This window comes from Dioscorea cayenensis, chromosome 10 (genome assembly GCF_009730915.1).
Source record: "Dioscorea cayenensis subsp. rotundata cultivar TDr96_F1 chromosome 10, TDr96_F1_v2_PseudoChromosome.rev07_lg8_w22 25.fasta, whole genome shotgun sequence".
Lineage (NCBI taxonomy): Eukaryota > Viridiplantae > Streptophyta > Magnoliopsida > Dioscoreales > Dioscoreaceae > Dioscorea > Dioscorea cayenensis.
In genome coordinates this window covers 3,833,609-3,855,718 of record NC_052480.1, presented here as the reverse complement: position 1 = coordinate 3,855,718, position 22,110 = coordinate 3,833,609, and the positions used below count along the sequence as shown (strand labels likewise).

At 31.2% G+C, this 22,110-nt stretch overlaps 2 protein-coding genes and 1 long non-coding RNA gene across 5 annotated transcripts; 1 reads left to right on the top strand and 2 right to left on the bottom strand.

Moving 5' to 3' along the window:
* Positions 1–587: 587 nt before the first annotated feature.
* On the top strand, positions 588–10,151 carry LOC120270437. Of its 3 annotated transcripts, none has more exons than XM_039277440.1 (12): positions 588–699; positions 1,623–1,769; positions 1,862–2,044; positions 3,150–3,232; positions 3,323–3,521; positions 4,492–4,613; positions 5,339–5,405; positions 6,020–6,070; positions 6,786–6,838; positions 7,454–7,664; positions 8,982–9,152; positions 9,827–10,151. In XM_039277440.1, exons 1-12 carry the CDS (start codon positions 625–627, stop codon positions 9,893–9,895), a joined length of 1,431 nt encoding a protein of 476 aa, XP_039133374.1. In that variant the 5' UTR covers positions 588–624; the 3' UTR covers positions 9,896–10,151. The 3 variants fall into 3 exon arrangements, with proteins under 3 accessions (XP_039133374.1, XP_039133375.1, XP_039133376.1); XM_039277441.1 differs by having other exon boundaries at positions 603–703; XM_039277442.1 differs by lacking the exon at positions 588–699 and having other exon boundaries at positions 1,659–1,769; positions 1,856–2,044.
* Positions 10,152–11,817: 1,666 nt separating this feature from the next.
* Positions 11,818–14,184, bottom strand: LOC120270142 (two-component response regulator ORR2-like). Its single transcript, XM_039277167.1, has 5 exons — positions 13,863–14,184; positions 12,837–12,916; positions 12,497–12,574; positions 12,344–12,414; positions 11,818–12,262 (listed from the first exon to the last, which is right to left on the bottom strand). Exons 1-5 carry the CDS (start codon positions 14,005–14,007, stop codon positions 12,067–12,069), a joined length of 570 nt encoding a protein of 189 aa, XP_039133101.1. The 5' UTR covers positions 14,008–14,184; the 3' UTR covers positions 11,818–12,066.
* A 5,145-nt stretch (positions 14,185–19,329) lies between these two features.
* LOC120270847 lies at positions 19,330–20,750 on the bottom strand. The gene is made up of 5 exons (XR_005539692.1): positions 20,413–20,750; positions 20,264–20,331; positions 20,025–20,159; positions 19,867–19,907; positions 19,330–19,768 (listed from the first exon to the last, which is right to left on the bottom strand). It is a non-coding gene; the product is annotated as an uncharacterized LOC120270847 (long non-coding RNA).
* Between the last annotated feature and the right edge of the window lie 1,360 nt (positions 20,751–22,110).

Here is a 22,110-nt window from a genome sequence, read left to right as displayed (position 1 = left end):
TTATGTATATCTTTTTAAGATATGATATGATTTCTTAATTTATATATTTGTTTATTTATATATATTCCTTCCCTCCTCATATATTATTAATAATAAAAATAGAATTTTATTTAAATTTCTAAACTATTTTCGTTAATGTTAATTTTTGTTTAGATGGTATAAATGAAAAGTTAAAATTTTTAATCTACTTATTATATAATAATTATTATTAAAAAATTATATATATATAATTCATTATCTGCGAACGTTCGTAGAACGTCCGCAGGTGAGCATAGTAGATAAACAGTATCCATTAAGCTGCTATAGTGAGAATTAATGATGGGTTAGTTGGATTAATTAGTTGAGTTTTGGTTTTATATATGGTTGCTGTTAAATTTTAAAATTGATATTTTTAATCATGCTTTTTCCTTTGGAACCAGAATAAAAGAAAATTAATAATAATAAAAACTGAATAATCAAATGAAACAGTACTTTTTTTTTGCTTTTTTAATTTTGGAATTGTGATCAGCGTAATGCCACGTGGAGCATGTGAGTTCCATCAAGATTTGGATATTGTGATCCACTACTTGTACTGTTTTTGGCGAAGCTTTGCAGCGGGTTGAGAGTGAAGCTCTGCCTCCAGCCATGGTGGTCTTCAACCCCTTCCCCTCTAATCACAGCCCCTCCATCTTTCTTGGGAAACGGCAGCTTCGTCGTCTCGTATGTCAGTTTTTGATTATGATTTGTTTATTTGTGTTTCTTTCATATATTTGGAGGTCTCTGAGTGTTTGGATGATGTGTAATTCGTATTTAATTTGTTTGAATTATGATTTTTTGAAGAAGGGAAAGTTCTTGTTTGTAATTTGTATGAGAATTGCTTAATGGGACCATGCCGGTGTTGGATGATGTTTGTCTTTGCAGGCATGTGTATGATTTTTTTTTTTTCTTAATCGGAATATTGAATTTGAAAATTGATTAATTTTTTGCTTCACTGTGTGTATGAGTGTTGATGTGGGACACAGATTCTTGGTTTAAGATTCTCTAGGGTTTTATTAGTGTATTTCATGGATGTAAATTTTTGATTAATCATCTGCAACATGTCTTTGAAGAACATGTTTGCTTAGCATAATTTGTAGTCATGATTATGTACTTGTTAGTTGAGTATGTTTAATATCTTTGAATTGGCTTTAAAGCTATACTGTTATTGATGGAGAAGATCTAGTTATAGATGACTGTTCATTGATTTGAGAGCTGTCTTAGCAGGTTTGTGGATTATTCTTATAAACAGTAAAAATGTGGACTCTGCATTTTGGAAGAATCCATTTGTTGATGTTATGATGGATCTTGGTATTGGCTAATGAACACATAATGACATAAGTAGTGGCCAACAAGTTATGCAATACCATAGATCTAGGTAGGATGTACTTGGAAATCAAATTTGAGGTAGATTTAAGAGTTCCTAGATGAACAGATAAGCCTTTAAGTTATTCCTAGTTATATGGTTCTTGATTGAGGATGGAGGTTCTGTTTAGCAGCAAGCATTATTAGATTAACTATAATTGATTTCATGATATGCTGTTCTTTGGTTGTTTTGGAACATTATCTTAGCAAATTTTCAGGTGTGAATTCTTTAACAATTTCAGGATCATGTTCCCTGGAACCTGAGGTCAAATTCTGTGGTATTTCCCTCAACAATTATGGCAATTTTTTGGGGTCCTAAGAAGATTTCAAAGCCACAGGAACTCAACCCTTCTCTTGGTTCATTTCCTCTGATAGCTTCAGTCCCAGAGGTGTCATATGTTTAACTTATTGTACAAGCAACTAAAGATACAAAGTTTCTCATGCACATAATCTAACTCTGTTATTTCCCTCAAAGTAATAGGGATCATCAGCCATTCAGATGAAACCTCAGAAAATTTCCCTCTCTGTCGTAACATCAATATCTGAGATTTCTGCTGAAGATTGGGATGCATGTGCATTGGATGCAACTGGGCCTGAAAAGTTTAATCCTTTTCTTTCCCATGCTTTTTTATCAAGCTTAGAGGAGTCAGGTTCTGCAACAAAGGTTAGTGATGGTGTTTCATGTTCGTCAAATTTGAAGGTTACCAATAGTGAATCCCCTCTCAAGAGTTGGATTCTAAATCTTGTAGCTGTTGATCATTTTAACAAGATGATCACATCACATAACTTTTATTTTCAAACTAAAAGTAACCATGCTCGGTTGCATCACATGTTAGTATGAAGCAGAAAACTCATGGGGTTTTACAAATGTCTGCTTTTTTTGTAAATTGATGTAAAACCTGTGCTATGAAGCCCTTAATGATTTTATTTGTAGGACACCCTACAAAAAGGATGAGATTATATGAGTATGAGTCGTTTTTTCCTTTGCCATAATTTTGCTGTGTAGAAAAGGGGGCTTGTGGTTGGGAGATTCCTCAAGACACTGATATGTTTGGTTTACTTAAAATTTAACCTATTGTTTCCATTGGATCTTTCTTAGTATACTTCCTAAATGGGATTGAGATGATCTAAAGTAAGTCAAATCTCATGTATAATGCCTTCATGCAACTCTCAAATATTCATTGTAATTTGTAAGAGCCCTTTTTGATGTTCCTACTGTGCCATACACTATTTTGCTTCCAATTCTCTATGCCATCACTTACGATGGATATCCTTTACTCTTTATATTTTATTTTAGCATCCCTATTGGTTTTACACCCATATTTCATTCCATTTTTCAAGCAATTCATTCATAGAATGAAATGGAGCTCATCTTGTGAGTGATATGACATTGAGATTTCTAATTGCTTCAATTCAGCGGACGATCTGTGTTTTTTCAAGAAGCGTAAGTAGTACTACTAGTAATCAAAAATTTGGCTAGATCAATTTGGTTTCTTTTTATTAAAAATAGGATATTATTGCATAAATTGATTTGCTTTTGAAGTCTGAAAGATGTAATAATGATCAAAGGTTACCAAACACTATTTTTCAGCTTATTAATTATATAAAAGCTGTACTTTTGTCCAAGAAAAATTAGTGGTTCACCTTCATCTAGTATATTTTCTGGTTTTTGCTTGCTAGATCATGGTTGTATCAATTGAATCATTTGACTACGTGCATCATCATAGAAATTGTTATTTGTGTAATAAATTTATATGGAACCTTTTCAGCAAACAGGATGGTTGCCTCAGCATATTCTTGCTCAGGATGAATTTAAGAAAACTGTAGGTGTTGTCCCCCTTTATCTTAAGAGGTCTGGCTTCTCTATTCTCTTAATAATTATTATTCATAAGCTTTCATACCAGTATGTTATTGGCTAAACTATTCTATTAAAAGTTTGCAGCCACTCATATGGAGAATATGTTTTCGATCATTCTTGGGCAGATGCTTTTTATCGTTATGGTTCTAGGTACTATCCAAAGTTACAATCTTGCGTGCCATTTACTCCAGTAACAGGCCAAAGAATTCTAGTTCGTAACACTTGGTTTAAGGAACAGGTGTTTGACATACTACTATCAGCATTGAAGGACATGCCAGCAAAGGTATTCCACTGTTTGATATGTGAATTTCCTACAGAACTTTATGAAACTGGGACATGTTAGAAATGTTATGTAATCTTCATGTTTGGAGTACATTCATGTTCAATGCATGTTCCTTTTTATGTAAATTATTTCTTATGTTTAGCTTTGTTTTTATTAATTAATGTAGTTCTCAGGTTTAATGCTTGAATAATGGGGTGTAAGTGGGTATTTAGTTAGTTTGCCCATTTTTTCATAAATGTATCTGACGCAGACTTTGCTATTACCTTAATTTCATTACTGAACTAACCAGATTGAACTTATTGACTCAATTGGCTCAATTGGATAGTCCAAAAAAATCAGGTAAATCAGTTTTTTTGGCCCCTTCATTAGCCAGATGAAAAAGTAAACTTGTGGGTAATTACAAGTCAAACGCTATCCTACTTCCGAAATAAGATCACTCAAAAATTATATTTAAAAGAAAAAAACAAGATAGCAAATATTGTATTTGTAAATAATTAAACATAATTCAATCCAATTAGTAAAGTTTGGACCATTAAAGTTTTGATTCTGATTTTAACACTGTAAACGAACCTTAAAAAAAGAAGAAGAAGCCTCTTTTAAATTATATTAGTCTCAAACAGAATTATGTAACATAGAGATTGTACTGAACTTACCAAGTTGAATAGATTAAATTGGTTGGGTTTTTTAAAACTGAATTGTGCAAATCCCTAAACTCTTTATCCCTAGAGGAAAGAGGAGCCCCTACAGAATGAGCTGTATGCCTGATGAATATGTTATATTATGAAATTCATTCTCCTTCATGGTGCCTTTTTTTTTTTAGATTGGTATTTCTTGTTGATTCCCTTACATTTCATCAGCGCTAAGAAAATTTATGCTATGTGGTCTCTTTTCTCTACATGGGATAGAGGCACTCTTGTCCATAGCATGAGAAAGTTCAATGGATGGCTAACTGAGTTGAATATTTCAACAGTATCAAGTCTCGTCATTGCATGTGACTTTTCCATCTGAAAATGAATGGCACAGAATGAAGAATTTCGGGTTCTTGCAGAGGATAGGAATGCAGTACCATTGGATAAATCGGAATTATCAAAAGTGAGTCTTAGCGATACTCTCCCTATATCTCTCACGCATTCTTATAGGTAGGTATGGTTCTTTTATGAAAAAATGTATTCTGTAGTTAGATTGGTGGAGATTATTACTCATAATCAATTGAATCTTTATATAGATAATGTTAAACAATTGTGAACTCAGTTTATAGGCGCTTTATGTTGATGCATGAAATAGGGTACTGCATCCATCTGCATAGAATTTATGTTTATCCATGGTGTGTTCTTGTCTTTGACACTTGAAAAATGCCTGCTCTCAATGAGATATGTTGGTTTTTGGAATGAAACTCTTCCACTCACATATTATGTATGGGTTTCCTTAGTTAAACTTTGAAGTAGGCCTTTTGTGCAACAGTTTGAGTTATATGAATGAGGCTAGCTTTTCTGGCTAATCAAATTGATTTTCTTTTAAATGAATAACTGAGTACTGCTGACTATTTATCATTCAGTAAGGATCTTGTGCCAATCTCTATAGTCAAATTTTATATATTTATAATATTAGTGGACATTGCTATAGAATTTATTTTTAGTGGGATATATATATCAATCTTTGTTTCATGTAAATGTTTATAAGAGGTTTTCTTGTTAGAAAAAGAATGTAAAAATTTCTATATGAACCGAAATTGTATTTGTCATTTCAATTATGACTTTTATTTGCATAATCCTGATTATCTTGAGTTTAACTGAAGAAAATAACATTCTATGTGATAGTTTTGATGAGTTCTTGATGGACATGAAGCAAAGCAAAAGGAAAACTATCAGACAGGAGCGGAAAAAGGTTATTCTCATTCAATATCTATGTTTTCTATGAGTTATTGGTGTAACTGATGATTTATTTGAGCCCTAAGTTTATATGCTTCTGCTATAAGAGGTTCAAGCATATTGTTACATGATTTTTCTTGATCCATGTCAATAATTGTCGTTATGATGTATAATTTATTTGTATTCATAATAAAAGATCAATCATATTTGCTGGACTCTTAATTGGTACTTTGTTAATTCAAGTTTTCCATAGTTGCTTATCACAGTGTCAATTTGTATTTATAAGCAAAAAGGAATAGTTAACCTATCATATAACACTTTAGAAGGTCACATGCCCATTCAATAGTGAATGATAATCAAACCAGGTGGAAGGAGTTGGTTATGGCACAGTTTTGCTTTTAGCCTATGAGGAATCACATGACTGGCCAGGGTACACTTTATTTTCAACAACTACTTGTCTACTTTCTGATTCCCTTTTCTTGGTACTTAAGACTGTATCAAGCTGTTATTCTGAGGGAAGCAAAGTATCTGCTTCTCTTACTGTTCTGGTACTACCTGTAGTGAGTTAAATGTGGTGGTAATGTTTTAGTTTAAAGTTCATCACATTGACCTTCTATGATAGCCTTGCAGATTTCTGCCCAAAATCTGAAAATGACGCGCCTCCGTGGAGATGAAATAAAGGTACTTGGTAGGCAATGTTCTTATTTTGGTGATGAATTTTTCATAGATCATGTAATTTTACTAGACTCATATGTGCTCTTGCGTGAGCTATGTTTTCCAGTCAATGCTTTTATATAAGAGGCTCAACAATGTTCTGTTTAAAATTCTGAAATACATGCCTTAAATATATATTATTTCACACCGTACCTTTGATTAAAAAAAAAAGAATAAAAAGAATTTGCATGTAAGCCTTTTCTCAACTATAATGGTTGATGATCTGTGGAACATGGATGGTGAGTGACACTGTCACTCTGCCATGCGATAAGTGGAAATGCCTTGAGATCGAAAATATTTTATTAACACAATACATGCAACAACCAATTTAGCAGAAAAAGATGTTGGAAGCCTTTTAGAAAAGTGAAATCATGGTCAAGGAAAATAAACTGATTTTTTTCAATTTCTAGTATGGTTACAAATTGTGTATTTATAAGATTTTACATTAACAAGTTAGCTTATCTTATAAGAGAATGAAATTATGGCGGAGGAAAAATAAGCTGATATTTTTCCCAATTTTTTTGAGTATTGTTAAGTATGTGCTTATTTATAAAATTTTCACTTCGTCAGACGGCTTAATTTATTGTAGTTTGATGGACTGTATTCTAGTATTTTTCTTTTCAATAGCTGATACTCATACTTAATATGTGGATGATAATTCTCTTAATCTCTATGATTGCAGGCCAAACACTGGGACTCTTTCTACAAGTTCTATAGAAATACCACTGACAACAAGTTCAATCTTTTTTCCCTGTTTAAACTGTTTCATGTTTGGCGTCCTTTTTCATTGATTCCTTCAGTATTTACTTTCCAGTTTGGTTTCCTACCTGTTCAATTTTGAATTTGAAGCATGACTTTTTACTGGCTTCATGATTATTCATGGCAAATTTCGTGACAGTTAAGAAACTAAACAAATCAACAAAACATGATCTAAATGCTGCTATATCACATTGTGTTTTTTTTATTGTGTTTTATTTTTATTCAGAGAATTTATTAATGAATTTCCTACTAAATCTAAATGCTGATGCAATTGAACCTGTACTAGAGATGCTAAGAGAAGAACTTATCAGCATCGTGGAGTCACAAATAGCTTCACCTGTAAACTGGAAAACATCTTTGAACACACACACACACACACACAAAAGGCATTTCTCTAGACTGGATACTTAGATAAACAGTTTCATGGCTGTTACTCAAAATTACAGCTAGAAGCATTACAACGCAAGAAGTTCATAGAGAAATATATCATGGATGTAATGCAAGTAAATTCAAATCAATTAAGTGAAGTTCTTAAATTCACATCACTGGTGCCTCCTGCTGACCCTGATTATGTCATTCATTTGTTTGTAGGTGGGGTTCTGCTTATCTAACAAGGGACTTCTTTCAAATTATGGGCTCAAAAATGGCAGACAATGTGCTGCTTGTGGTTGCTGAAGATGATGGGGAGCTTGTTGCGGGAGCACTTAACCTTATTGGTGGCGATACTTTATTTGGTCGCTTATGGGGTTGTCGATCGCATGTCTACTATCCAAATCTACATTTTGAAGCTTGTTATTACCAGGTGAAACTGTTTAATGTAATTTTTTTATTTTTTTTGTAATAATATACTAAGGCAGCTAAATCATGTTTGAGTTTATTTTCTTAGGTAGTTTCAACTTTCTATTTGACTAATCTCCACTTGTTTTAATAAATCCAAGTCAGATTCAAGTGGTCAGAGATGAATAAATATACTCAGAAAAATAATTAGAATGGCTCCTGCACATAAACCAGCACCATATACTTTGATAGTATGCATTGTATAATATATGTGAAAACAAGTCTAAATGGCTTATGTTATGGGAAGTACAGAAACAAGATAGCTACAGTGGATTGTTATGTGAAAATTGCCATCCACTAAACACCCAATTTATATGTTGAAGCCACCATGTTTAATGAATTTGAGGTTGTGCTTTTATGCCCAAGATTTGTTAAACATTAGCGAATGTAAAGTAACCATATCTTGCCCTTGTTAATCTTTTATTTGATACTGGAACTATGTTCTTGAATTAATTATTTTTTTCTTTTTTATTTTTTAACCTAAGCCAGAGAGATCTATTGTAAACAATTTATATTTGTGGTTCCACAGAAGAGTTACTTTCAGAATAAAAGAAAAAGAAACCAAATATTGGATAAGAATTAGAAATCCCTAGGCCTTCTTCCTTTCTTGCCTGTCTTTTTGTCCGTGAGATTAGATTCTTGTAATTAAGAGGACAATCATCTAGAATTTTGGATAAGGGAAATCCCCATGGCCTCCCTCCTTTCTCCATCGAAGATGATCATACCTGAAGTTTTCTTTCTTATTCTGTTGTTGATTAGAATGATTCTTGTGACTTTAAGCTTTATCATTGAGTTAACATGAATGCATTAGCATGAAACGTTCGCTTTTCTCTTGATAAAGATATAATCAAGGGATTCGGGAAGTTGGTGTAGGTTGTCTTGCATGGTGCGGGGCCTAATGCACTGTTCCATACATAAACTAATGATTTGCCTTTTTGCTCAAAATTCTAAAGTGATACGAGCCTTATAGAAAATCGTTGTGAGGCTTTAAATCATGTTTTTCTCACTGCTGTTAACATTGCGAACTTTGGATTGCTCTTCATAGCTTATTTTCCAAGCATTCAACCTCATCAGGCTGGACAAAAGCATGGTATACATTGAATTGAGTCAGCTTATATTTGTATGTGAGGCAAATCTATATGCACTTGTCATGCAAGGGAAATGATTTGTCGCATGAGAAAAATTATTTGACAAATTCCCATGGGTTTTCTTTGTTTGGTGAATCCCAAGCAATTTTACATTGTAAGCATATTTGCCAACTGCCATTTGAATCTTCTCACAGGCTATTGAAGCAGCTATTGAGTTAAAGCTTAATAAGGTGGAGGCAGGAGCTCAAGGGGATCATAAGATTCAACGAGGTTACCAACCTGTGACAACATACAGTTGCCACTACATATCACATGATGGTTTTAGACAAGTCATTGAAGATTTTCTTGTGCATGAGACTGAGCAGGTACCATTTCAATCATATTGAAAATTGTATATTTTCCTTATTATCAGTGTGATGGAATGTTCTGGAACTCAAAACACGGTTAGGCATTAACACAGCAAACGCTGTTTGCACATGGTTTTCCCTTGACAATATATCTGCACACCATGCTGTTATTAGGTTGTTTCATGACATAAACAACTCAATATGACAATTAGAGGAAACCATTCTTATCACTAACAAAAAACTTTGCTATGGTTTTATCAGGTTTTGAATGTTTACATACCACATCTGTAGTTGGTAGTTTGGTGAACTTGGTACAGATGCATGAAAAAAGCAAACTATATCAGAGATTCATGTTAAAGCACCCTTTTGCTGACATTGAATTGTGTTTTCCTTTGTGTCATAATTGAATAGATTGAGTGCTCTTGGAATTCTCATAATACATATTTTAGTTGTTATTGTTATTTGTTATATGTTATATTCCACCGATAAAGGTAATTTATGTGCTGTGGTGATGTGATCTGTTGCAAACATAATCGTCCATCATTTCCACATGAACATGTTCATCTTGTTCAATGTTCTATTTGAGTATCCCGCCCTATGATGATTTCTATTGCAAGTTATGCCTTATTATTCACTGGTAACTGTTTTTTTCACCCTTCTTGCTTAATGATATTTCGCTTTTCATTGTATAGGTCAAGCACGTCATAAAATTGTTGATCGATTCCGGGCCTTTCAAAGAAGGCATAGATTGGCATGCATGATCCTGTTTATATCTTAAAGCTAATACAGTTCTGCAACAAATCACATGTTTATGATCTTCAGGGTCAAAAACATAAGAAATGCATCTCCCCAGTAACACAATATGTGAGTACTGAGTGATTCTTGCTAGCCCTCATAATTATTTAGTGTCAAACCATTCTGGTCAGGATAAAAAACTGAAGGCATTGCCCTTGTATATATTTAATTGTACTACTGAAATTGCACTGCTAATATTAGTATCTGAAACTTTTTCGGTCAGTGTCCTTCAGTGTTTCTGGTTACATGTTACGATTATTTGATGCATGTTGTGTATCGTATCGATGTGTAATAATTTTGTAAGTACTATTATCTCCTTTAGGAATGAATACATGTCGGGTTTTTTGGGTGAAATTTAATTAACCTGCCTAAGTTGACACTGCAAAATTAATTAAACAATTGATGTAGCAGGGTTTCTGAGTACTATTAGCAAATTGGTTTGGACTCAATGGAAAAGTTGATTGAATTGAACTATACCTCAAAATTTGTAATTTGTATGCCTAGTTCTTGAGTCAGCTTGCTCAGAGCTTGACTTGAGAGCTCACAAATATATTATTATTATTATTATATATATATATATCATGATATAATTTGTTAGGCCCAAATTAAGTTGATTCAAAGTAAATCAGTGTATTTGATCTGTTTTTAAAACCCAACAGCCTTGAGACAAAAACACTTATAACCACACACTTGGATGGGGAGCTTGGTATTCTGAGGCTTTGATCTTTCATTTCTTTGATGTCCTTTTTCTCAACATTAATAATTTTCATTGTTATATATATATATATATATATTTATTTATTTATTTAAGTGCATTAGAGTTTGGTTTTGTGTGATTACCACAATGATCTTAGATCCATCCAAGGGCTGGGGTGTGTCTTGGTTAAATGTCATAAACTTTCAACAAGCTTTGGCAAAATTGAAGACCCGTATTATTGAGTCTGGTCAGGCTTGGGCAAGCTCAAATTTTGTTAATTATGGACTTGGTCTGGCCCCAATCTGACCTGGTCCATGAATAGGTTTAATTGATCTGCATGACAGTAGCAAACTATTAATTTATTCTTTGAAGGAAGTGTTTTGTACTAAACCTAAGTTGAGTGTATTTATCTTTTGTGGTCCTTTTTCTTTCATATTAAAAGTATTTTTTCCATGTAAATTTGGTGTTGTGTAATCAAGTGTTTTAGCGCTTTCATTTTATTCTGGCAATAGCACAAATTTGGGAATATATGTGAGTGAATATATATATATATATATATATATAATGAGATTTTATAAATTTTATTTGTAAAATAACATTATACGGAAGAATATTAATTAATAACATATATATATATATATATATATATATCGGACGTCTATAGATAACAATTCCATGTTATCTATGCATTTGTTTCATCAACAATTGAATCAAAATCCAAAAACCACTCAAAATAAAAACAAAAACAATTAGAAAATAGCCACCAACCGCACTCTAACGCAAGTACAAATAATTCAAAGCTATGTTCATTTGTCTTGTGATAATGGAAGTTATTGCTCTCACAAGAATTTTATAATAGAATAATTCCATCAAATATAAAATACAAACTCATTATTATTTTATTTATATTCATTTTTACTCACAAACCAAACACTTGAAAAACAAATATTTTTAATTAAAATATAAAAATAATTAATTATTTTTTTTATAAATGTGAACAAATCATATTGTTAGTGGGATTCAAACCATGACCTTTCACTTCAGAAAAAAAAAAATATCAATTAGTTTTAAATATTATTATTATTATTATAAACATTTTGTATACTCTGTCAACCTTTCCTTTTTATGTCATGAAAGCAGCCTTTCTGAGTGTTGTTGTTGCATATGCACTACTAAAACAAAACCTGACCATGGAAAAAAGAGAAGCCATTTGGAATTCGAATATTCACAAAGATCTTTCACTGGAAAGAGACAGCCATAACAACAACAACACCAACAACAAAGGCCATTGCATAACATAAGAATGGAGGAAGTAAACCCTTGCTATAGCACCAAATATATATATATATATATATAGCATTTAATTAAAAAGACACTGAGCTTCTTCCTCCATATCCTAAATCAAGGTAGATGCCATAAAAAAACATGCAGTAATTGTCATCATCCCACTGCAACTCCTGCAAGACGAGGCCGTCTCGCTGAGTCTTTTGTATCGGTTATCATGTCGACCGGTAGCTTCCTCTTCGTGCCCGCTTTCGGTGTTGGTCCTGTCAATGTTGCATACTGTTTCAACTTTTGCGCATCCTGAGCTTTTAAAGGCTTCAAGAAGAAGTCCTCGGCACCAACCGCTAGACATCTGTTAATTGATTAGTATACAAAATGTGAAGAACAAAATTAGTCAATAAAGGCATTAGTTGTGATATGAAGAGTTTCGAACCTCTTGATTCTTTGTGGGTCATTTTCCGATGACATGATCACAACTGGAATCGATCTCGGGCAGTCATTCTCCTGAAATTCAGAGGAATGAATAAAGCTATATGCATCTTAATGAGTATACCTTGCCGGAAATATTTTTGAAAATAATAATCACCTTTACTGCCTTAAGGAGGTCATAGCCAGTCATTTCAGGCATACAATAATCAGTGAGAATTATGTCGATTTTCTGCCCCTGCATTACATCCTATTGTCAAAACAGTGTGGTGGATGGATTGTCTTAAAAGAGTTGCTATCAAAGCAATCAAATTCTGTCTCTAATTCTGAATGACATTATAGTCATCTGCAACATCAGCTTCACTGACATGATTTCTTAGTTTCAACGAACAAAAACTTAATTTCACTTAATCTTGATGTTTTAATACTTCATATCATGCAAGCATAGAGACATTTTGTATACAAAGCCAAGAAAAAATTCAGAAAAGCACTGAACTTACTTTGCCAACGGGACAATCGGCATTCCCTTCATTTAAGCCCAGAATTTGCATAGCTTTCTTTCCATTATCAGCAGAAATTACTGCAGAAAATACAAACGAGAATAAATTAGAGTTACAGTGGTATGACTTGTGCTTTTCTTAAAATCAGGCATCTTTGTTGTTGAATTCCATATCCATAACCAAGTTGAAAAAACAAATGAATAGTGCAAGCATGTGAGTTGCAAAACATTCTGAGATTCCTCCAATCATATCTGTCAACAGTATAGTTTACCATTTGTTTTTTATTACTATATAATGAATATAGTTGAAACTTGAAACATTAGAAGTTTCTACATTAATAGATAAATCTTTACACAAGAATCAATTGATAAGTAATGCTGGAAGTACAAAACCTTTCCTTAAATCCTAGCTAATGATTGATTCCAGAGCTATTTCACTGTTTATGAGGAATTTATTTAACCCAGCCATGTTTACTTCATCAACTTGTAAACAATAAATAAGCAAATAATCAACTGAAGTACAATCAAAAGTGGAATAATTACTAATGATTGGCTCCCTAATCAACTTCAAGAAACGATGGATAAAACAAGCACAGAATATCAACTCAAGATTCAAAGCACAATGCAACATTCCAAGATCACAAACCATACAATTTAGATAAGAATGAAGTTTGTGACAGACAACACACAGATAATCAAAGAAAATTTCTTCCGCAAAAATTTACTCTGTTTCTGAAACCAAATCATCAAGGAACATTCAAAGTATTACAATGCCAATAAAATCAACAATTCAGAGAAACAGAAACACTGAAAACAATGTTTTCATCACATAAGCATAAGCAAAAGCAAAGCAAATTTCTTCTGCAAAATTCCATCTATTTCACAAACCAAATCATCAAAGAAAGGCAGACAACATAAATCAAAGTTCTTCTGCAAAAAGATCATCACAAAACAATGCTCAAAGCATCAAAAGACTGAGTACCACAAAACCCAAATCACAAAAGAACAACACAAAAAAATTTGATACCTTCAAAGAGGGCATCACACCTCTTAAGAAGCATGCCAACAACCTTCCTATCCACAGGGGAATCATCAACCACCAAAACCCTAACTTTCACATCCCCATCATCACCACCATTCCTCAAAACCTCCATCTCCTTCAACTCCTCCATGGTCTCTTCTTCTTCTCTGTGCTCTCAAACTCTCCACCACTCTTCTCAATACTAGTGCAGTAGAAGGATGACAAAGAAGCTGGAAAGGGAGTAAAGAGGGACCAAATCCAATGGAGTGTAGTGTGTGGTGGTGCTGGTAGGCCCATCTCCCATGGAAGATGATGGTGGAATACTTTTTTACTAGATTTGCTTGTCGGGTGCATGGGAATCTCTCTCTCTCTCTCTCTTTCTGAATTCTCCATTGACCTTCCTCCACCCATTCATACATCCACCATTTTTTGCCAACTTTTTTTTTTTTCTGCTCATCACTGCAAGACTTTGCTGCCACAGCAGGCAAAACTCTATGCTTTGCTTTTCACTGAGCATGACTTGCCATTGTTGGAAAACTGTGCTGGATTCTTTCCTCCATTTATTTCCCCTTCTTTTTCTGGTTCTACATTCATTTCTGGAGATTATTATTATTATTATTATTTTGCTTTTGATATCTTTGTTTAAATTAATTTTTAGAGAAAATTGCTTTCAAGTCTTTTAACATTTACAATTTTTTTGTTTTTATATATTTTTAGTCTTTTATTTTTTATATTTTAATCTTGTTAAAATATTATTTATTAATTTTAAATGAGTTTGAATTTAAAAATAAATTATACAGTTTTTAGAGATGTGAAAATTTTGATAGATTTTTTTTTTAATGGAAAGTAAGAGAATTGGAGGAATTTTGTGGTGATTTTTTATTTCTTGGTAATTTTTATCTTCTTTTTGCTTAGTTGAGAAAAAGGAAAAAAATTCTCAGTTTTGAACACATAGCATGGTATTTTTACATGGAAATGTACCTTGAAAAAACAAAATGGGTTGTATGGTGTGCTTTTCACTAGAAAATGACTTGCCATTGTTGGAAGCAGTGCTGATGCTTTCTTGATTTTAATTTTTCTGGCTCTAGATTCATTGCTGGATGCTTTTTTTTTTTTTTAATTGACCTTTTTGGTTTAAATTCATTTTTTTCTGTAGGGTGAAGGTTGTTTTTATATGAGAACAATACAAATTGTTGGATTGATACGGTAAATTAGACCGTAAAACATGTTTTTTTTTTACGAAAGTGATAAGAGGTATATATATCATGGGTGTTATATAAATCATGGATTATGAATTAATCGTCCAATTTACACACTCTCAGCCGAGGGCGAGAGATTTAGATTGAACTCAAAATCTTTTAAATGTTTCATCCTCCTCCTTCCGCAATAACATCAAGTACGGTTAGGCTATGAGCCTTTTGGTAGAAAACATTATATTCTTAAATTAAAAAATTATATATATATATATATATATATATCTTTGTTTAGATTGAGTTTTAAAAGTAATAAATCTTTTGTCATATTTAAAAATATGAAAATTAGAAAGGAAAAAAAATATTAATCATCTTTTATAACATGATGCGGCTCTCAATTCACCAAGTTTTAATTTTGCTATTTTCACATTTGTTGTAATATAAATACACTTATACACTGTTTATTCTTCCCCAAATAGCATCAAAACTAGAACCATCAAAATCATTATAAAAAATTAAATTTGTATTTTATTATATAAAAATGATATTATTTACAAAAATAAATATTAATATGTGTGGGGTGATAATAAATAAATAAATATTAATTTAAAAACAAATATTTTATATCTCACAGTTTTAAAATTGGAGAGCTGGATGGATGTCTGTGTAAATAAACTAATTTTCATGTTTGTCTTATTGTCTAAAGTGTATTTTTGATTGGTATACTTAAAATATTTAAAATAGACCATGTTTATTTATTTTACTTCCTATATTTTCAAAATAATCGTCACTTGATAAATTGCTTAAAACTTTTATTTATTTATTTTGAATTGTATATCAAGTAATTACTACAAATAAATTTTTGAAAATACAAGACCACTATAAAAATAAAAAGTACATGACATTAAGTATTTTGAAAATACATGATAGTAATAATAATAATAAATATTAAAAGAAAGTTTAAAACTAGAACCACTCTTAAATCTTTTTTTTTTAAACAGAGTGTTTCAATCTGGAAACTATCAAATGATATATATATACAAAAATAGGAAAAACAATACATCTACAAACAAAAGCAAAAAAATTTAATCTGCATAACATTTTTTTTTTATAATTGCATTGGTAGATAATACAACAACTATTGATTTTTTTCTTGAGAGATAAATAAAATATGTATCTCTCAAGAAAAAATCAATAGTTAGATAAAAAATTTAATTAGATAAGAAATAACAAAAAACTTTACGGTAATTTTGAAAAATAACAAATTTTTTATAAAAATTTGTAAAATAATTAAATTTATTGATGTAGAAAATTAGGTTATTAGCTGATATAAAAAATGTAGAAGAATAGAGTAAAAGCTAATGTAATTGAAAATTATTTATATATTATTATTGTTTTTGTAAGAAGGAGAGAAGAAAGAGAGTAGAGATGGGGATGATGATGTGATGGGGACCCACATGGGGCAAGATGCTGGTTTGGTCCCAACAAACAAAGTGACAAGAAAGAGGGCCTGTCTCTTGTCCCTGTCCTTATCCCTCCGATATCATTCCATTAACATCAAATATTATTCACTATCACTATTCATTGTTAGCCTTTTTTTAGGTTGTGTTGTATTGCTATTGTGTTGTTCATGCCTTCCTACACGGAAACCAGAATATGCCATTCCTTTACCTTCTTTAAATTTTTTATTACCCTTTTTTTTGGAAACATACGTGTATATGTAATATATATATATATATTAATATATACTAGATTTATGTACCCGCGCTAACACTTCGGGTTATATATATATATATAACCCGAAGTGTTAGCGCGGGTACATAAATCTAGTATATATTATAATTATGTAATATATAATCATATAATAATTTTTTATATATGTTTTGCAAGGGAAAATTTTTAATAACAACCTAACATGTGCTCTAAATATTGAATAACATAATATTTTGATAGAATTAAAATTCATTTTTACATGATTAACATATATAATAATAACAATAATAGCATATCTAATTATAACATATATAATAATGTTATGCATTAAAAGGCAAAGAAATACAAAATACAACTTTTATTACATATTGACTATTATTAGACTTACATTAAAATATTAAACACATAATATTTATACTAACTTAAGATTTATTTTAATAACTAAGAAAAGTCGATTTTGGACACATTCGAGAGGAATCATCTATTGAAAGCGTATCTTAACTACGTCGATTTATATTCTTTTCAGTGTTATACTTTCGTTCGAGTCTTATTTTTGTCTTGACTCGTCCAACTCGTTTGAGTAACGCAGTGCAGAGCTTTTCAGATAATATTTCATTAACATCTATTAAATCTTCTAATTCATTTTTGACATCAGATAATTCCTTCTCATTCACATTTTTAAGATGCTTAATAACACGTAACTCAACATTATTTTCAATTGTTTTTTTTATATGCTTCTGATCCGAGATCTTCATGAATTCCACAACTATCTTCAAATCTGATTTTACATACAAAATGTGGTGTGTAATCCGGACCATGACTTTCACATGTATAAATTGCGGCTGGTAATCCTAATTTTTTGTTAAGTATCACCTTAAATTGTACAACAACAACAAACATGCCCAGCAACTTCCATTTTCTCACCTATTATAATATATTAAAAAACAGGTAAAAGTTTCAATTAATAAATTAATCTTACAAACATAGCAAATAAATATATTTATATTTCAATAAGCTAAACTTTATGAACAATTTAGTAGATGGAACAGCTTTTTCATAGGCTGATTCTATATCAAGCTAATTAATATAACATAAAATAATAATTAAAAATAAATGTGAGTTAAAAAGAATTTATCAATAGATTCTATTTTCTAAATATTTAATCCTCCAAAATATCGCAATTATTTTAGCATATACTATCAATTTTAAAATGAACTAAACTTTATGAGTTATTTCTATTCCAAAAAATTATTGTCAATGTTGATAGGATAATGCAAAGAGAATATATAATTTAAGAGAATATATAATTATTAGGCTTATTATCAATTTCAGTTCAATAATTAACTCTATTAAAACACAACCAATTGAACAGTAATTATTGTTAGCATCAATTTTTTTTTTTTTAATATGAGAATATAACCACCATAGGTATAAAATCTTAAACTCAAACCTTATAAGTCTGCCCATCTCTAATCAATAAGATTAATTCTAAATTTACATTGTTTGTTTCTTTAATTGTTATTATTATTTTTTTAAAAACTTTTCTAGATATCAAAAACATTAATATTATATATATGCACAATGAAAATCTTTGCATCTACCCATATTGAGGTTGCTAATGAAATGGACAAATATATTAATAAAATGGACATCAAGAACAAATTGTAAGTATAAAATTTATTTTATTTTTTGAATGAAAGATAGCCTCAATTCGTCAAGCTTAAGATTAAGTGTGTGTGTGTGTGTGTATATATATATATATATATGTTATAATGCAATGGCAGCTTTATATAAGGGATGAAAGGGTTATTTCATGTTTTACTGTACCCACTGTCAAAAGTCAAAAAAAAAAATATATATCATTGACACCAAAACCTAATTTGAAACCAACTATGTAACTCATTTTAAAATGTCAATAATAATGGCTCAACAATGCTAGTAAATCTGCCACAAAATCACATCAAACATTAAAAAAAAAAAAATTTCTTGACAAAACTTTCAAAGCTATCACTTCCATCATATTATCTGTCCACCATATCCATAATATCATCAATAACTTGCTCTCCCTATTTCAAACAATTGTAAATATAAGAATCATCTAAGCACTAAAAGATCAAAAGAGCTTCACTATTGGATAAATGAATATTAGGTTTTTCAAGTTTTGATCCCAGTGACTGAAGTAAAATTCAGACATTAAAATCAATAACCATGAAAATAATCATCATTTGTCATACAATGTTCAAAGAGTAAATATTAATCATGGCTGAAGGTATCTTTAGTCCACTTCATGGCAATCTGAATACAAAAATAAAAAACTACAATCTACCTTAAGACCAATTTCTCTAAAAGAAATGGCAGGAATAGCATCTGATGCTCTCATATCCTGAATAACAAAAAGCAACATGTGGAAAACTCATTATCAGAAATCCCTTATCTGAGAATCAAGTCATCCACCATCAATGAAAAAAAGAGAAACGAAAAGTAAGATCAAACTATCTGAATCACAGATATTGACTTTTATGACAATTTAATAAATTTAGAATCAGAAAATTGATCTCATGGACCACATGAACTTAATCTTTCGAAGTTCTTAAATAAATGGATACAATATAGATCATATGAAGACTATATTCAAATATTGTTTAAAGCATTGTATCAAAAGATATAAAAACTGATGGTTTGCCAACAATGAGGAAGACAAAACTAAATGCAAAAACAATAGTTACATACTATCCCTTGAGACCATAAATGAAAGAAGAGGTGTCCATATGGGACTGTCGCAGTCCTCTGTATGACACCTTTGAGTTTGTCTCTCTTTACAACCTTATTGAACGCCAATTGACAGTGTTGCCATTGTCCAATGAGAAGACATTGAAGAGAAGAAGCATGGAAACCTGATAAATGGGGCCAAAGGCAATCCCAATTCTTTGAAAATTTGGTTCTTTTGGAATGGATGTTTGTTTGTTTTTCCCTTTCATATTTGTGTTCTTCTTTGCTGACATTTCGCTGCAAATGAAAACAAAAACACATATCATTAAGTTCCTCTAAATATGTTTCTTATTAAACAAAATCAAGAGATAAAAACTTATATATATATATATAACCTTGGTGTTGCCAACTTCACCATCTTCTGTTGTTTTTCTGGCTGCAATGAAAAATAAATGCTATTAATAAACATAACTTCGGAAATCCAGTATTGTTTGTTGCTGAAAATTGTGAGAATTTTGCATAATAAGATAGTTTAGATTCAATCTAAAGATACCTGATCTTTATATATATATAACCTTGGTGTTGCATGAATTTCATCTCTCTGTTTGGTGGTCATAGGTGTGATGTTTTTCTTAGCAGAGTTTTGAAGCTTTCTTTCAAGATTTGCTTCTTTGAGAATTCCTCTTTCCTAATAAAAAATTAAAAAAATAAACAAAATCATAATCAAATTCTATAAATTAAAGAAACATATAAAGTTTATTTTCATTTTGAATTGAATGAATGAAAACTTACATCAGTTCTTTGGAGTAGGGAGCAATGCAGCGAGGAAGAAGAAGAAGAAGAAGAAGAAAAAGACGGGTCTGCAAGAGAGTTTTTTTATTAGGGCTTCATTTATTTGCTTGGGTTGAAAATTTTTTGAGTTTGGATTGAAGAAAAATTACCTGCGCCTCCTTCGCCCTCCACTCCACCCTCATCCTCATCCTCCTCTCCTCCGCTGTCCCCTCTTGGATCCCCCTCCTATGCTCTTTCCTCTGCTCGATTGCTATCGCTTGGGAAATCTGCTATAAGACCGACGCTGAACGGCTTCTCGAAAGGGATCATGAGAATGGGATGTTGCTCGCGCGGTGTGTGGCCGAGTTGAAGAAGGCTGAGCGCCACGATGAACGGCTTCTCGAAAGGGATCGTGAGGATGGCTCGAGAAGAGGGGCGCCACTGCAACGGCGAAGTAGGGATTCAAGGGATCCGGCATCCATGAGGTCAAGGAGGACCATGATGTCACCGCCTGGAGACATTTAGATCTAGGGTTAGAAGGAAGGGCAATAATTATTTAGATCTAGATCAACCAATTACAGTAGGCCAAATGTCACACAAAGGAAAACTTTTGAAAAACAGTAATTTTGGGGGATAAAATTAAGATGAAGTATATATGTGATACAACTTAATAGATTTCACAATAGGAAAAATCCCTATAAAAAGTCAAGATCTTCTTGATTGGAAAAAAAAATTGCGAAAGCATAGTTGTACTTAAATCCATTGATGATGATCGGGCCTTTTAGTTCTTCTAATTGATCACACGCAAAAATAGAAATGGAAACCTAATTCTGATACGACCACACCTATTTATAAAAATTTTTATGAGGCTAATTACAAGTCTGTCCATCATAGACTTAATGATTTTACTCCCAAAAATTCTACATACCATATTATTATTATGTAAATCCACAAAACTAGTTTACATAATTAGAACCATATTCAAACTTTAATTAGATCACATTCAAAAACAATTATAGATATTAGTCGTGTATACATCTACACAATTTGTACACATCAAATATATTGTATATATCATATGCAAGTGAGTTTTTATTAAAAAATTATTTTATTGAGACCAAATAATTGTGAAAATATCAAATAAAATAATTAAAAAAAATTATATGACTTCAAAAGTTTTACCATAAGGTGGGCCCAATCCATCTGATTTGAATTTAATTGGTATTAAAATTTAAAAATAATTATCATATGTGTCGATTGGGTGAACCGGACTCATTCTTTGAATTATTTGTAGCATTACATATATTTATTGATTTGAGATTTAAATGGTAGATACATGTCAAACATAGATAGCTTGATTTAACCCAAAAATTTAAATTAATAAGATAGAGAGATTTGTGCTTATATATATAAATTTATATATATTTTTTAAATTAATTGATGTGAGACTACCAGAGATTTTAATATTAGCAATGATGGAAAAATTTTACTTGATTTAAATTTTATTTATAAAAAAAATATTATCCTACTAGTCTTGAGTTTTGAATTCTCTTCCTAATGTCACACAGGTTGTGCATGCTTTATGTTTTTCCTTTACAAGACTTTTGTGAATGTTCTCTTCTTCAAATTTGAAATAAAACGTTAAAGATAAAATAATAAATAACTATTTTCTTAAGGTAAAATGGTTGATTGAAGGAAGCCCTATTTTATTGGTTTATCACGGTTCATAATTCTTACAAAATTAATAATAAAAAAATCAATGTGATTTTTATAATGTAATATTTTAAAAATAGAAAAAAGCTTCTCAAGCTCACAAAATATAACATATTTTATAGTTCTCTAAAATTTTATGCTCTAAAGTATATCAC

Coding starts and splice junctions, on each gene's coding strand:
- LOC120270437 (XM_039277440.1), top strand. CDS start 625: ATGGTGGTCTTCAACCCCTTCCCCTCTAATCACAGCCCCTCCATCTTT. Junction 3,233..3,322: donor GTCCCCCTTTATCTTAAGAG/GTCTGGCTTCTC, acceptor AAAAGTTTGCAG/CCACTCATATGGAGAATATG. Junction 9,153..9,826: donor TTGTGCATGAGACTGAGCAG/GTACCATTTCAA, acceptor TTCATTGTATAG/GTCAAGCACGTCATAAAATT.
- LOC120270142 (XM_039277167.1), bottom strand. CDS start 14,007: ATGGAGGAGTTGAAGGAGATGGAGGTTTTGAGGAATGGTGGTGATGAT. Junction 12,917..13,862: donor GTGTGATGCCCTCTTTGAAG/GTATCAAATTTT, acceptor TATTTTCTGCAG/TAATTTCTGCTGATAATGGA. Junction 12,575..12,836: donor CCGATTGTCCCGTTGGCAAA/GTAAGTTCAGTG, acceptor GATGTAATGCAG/GGGCAGAAAATCGACATAAT.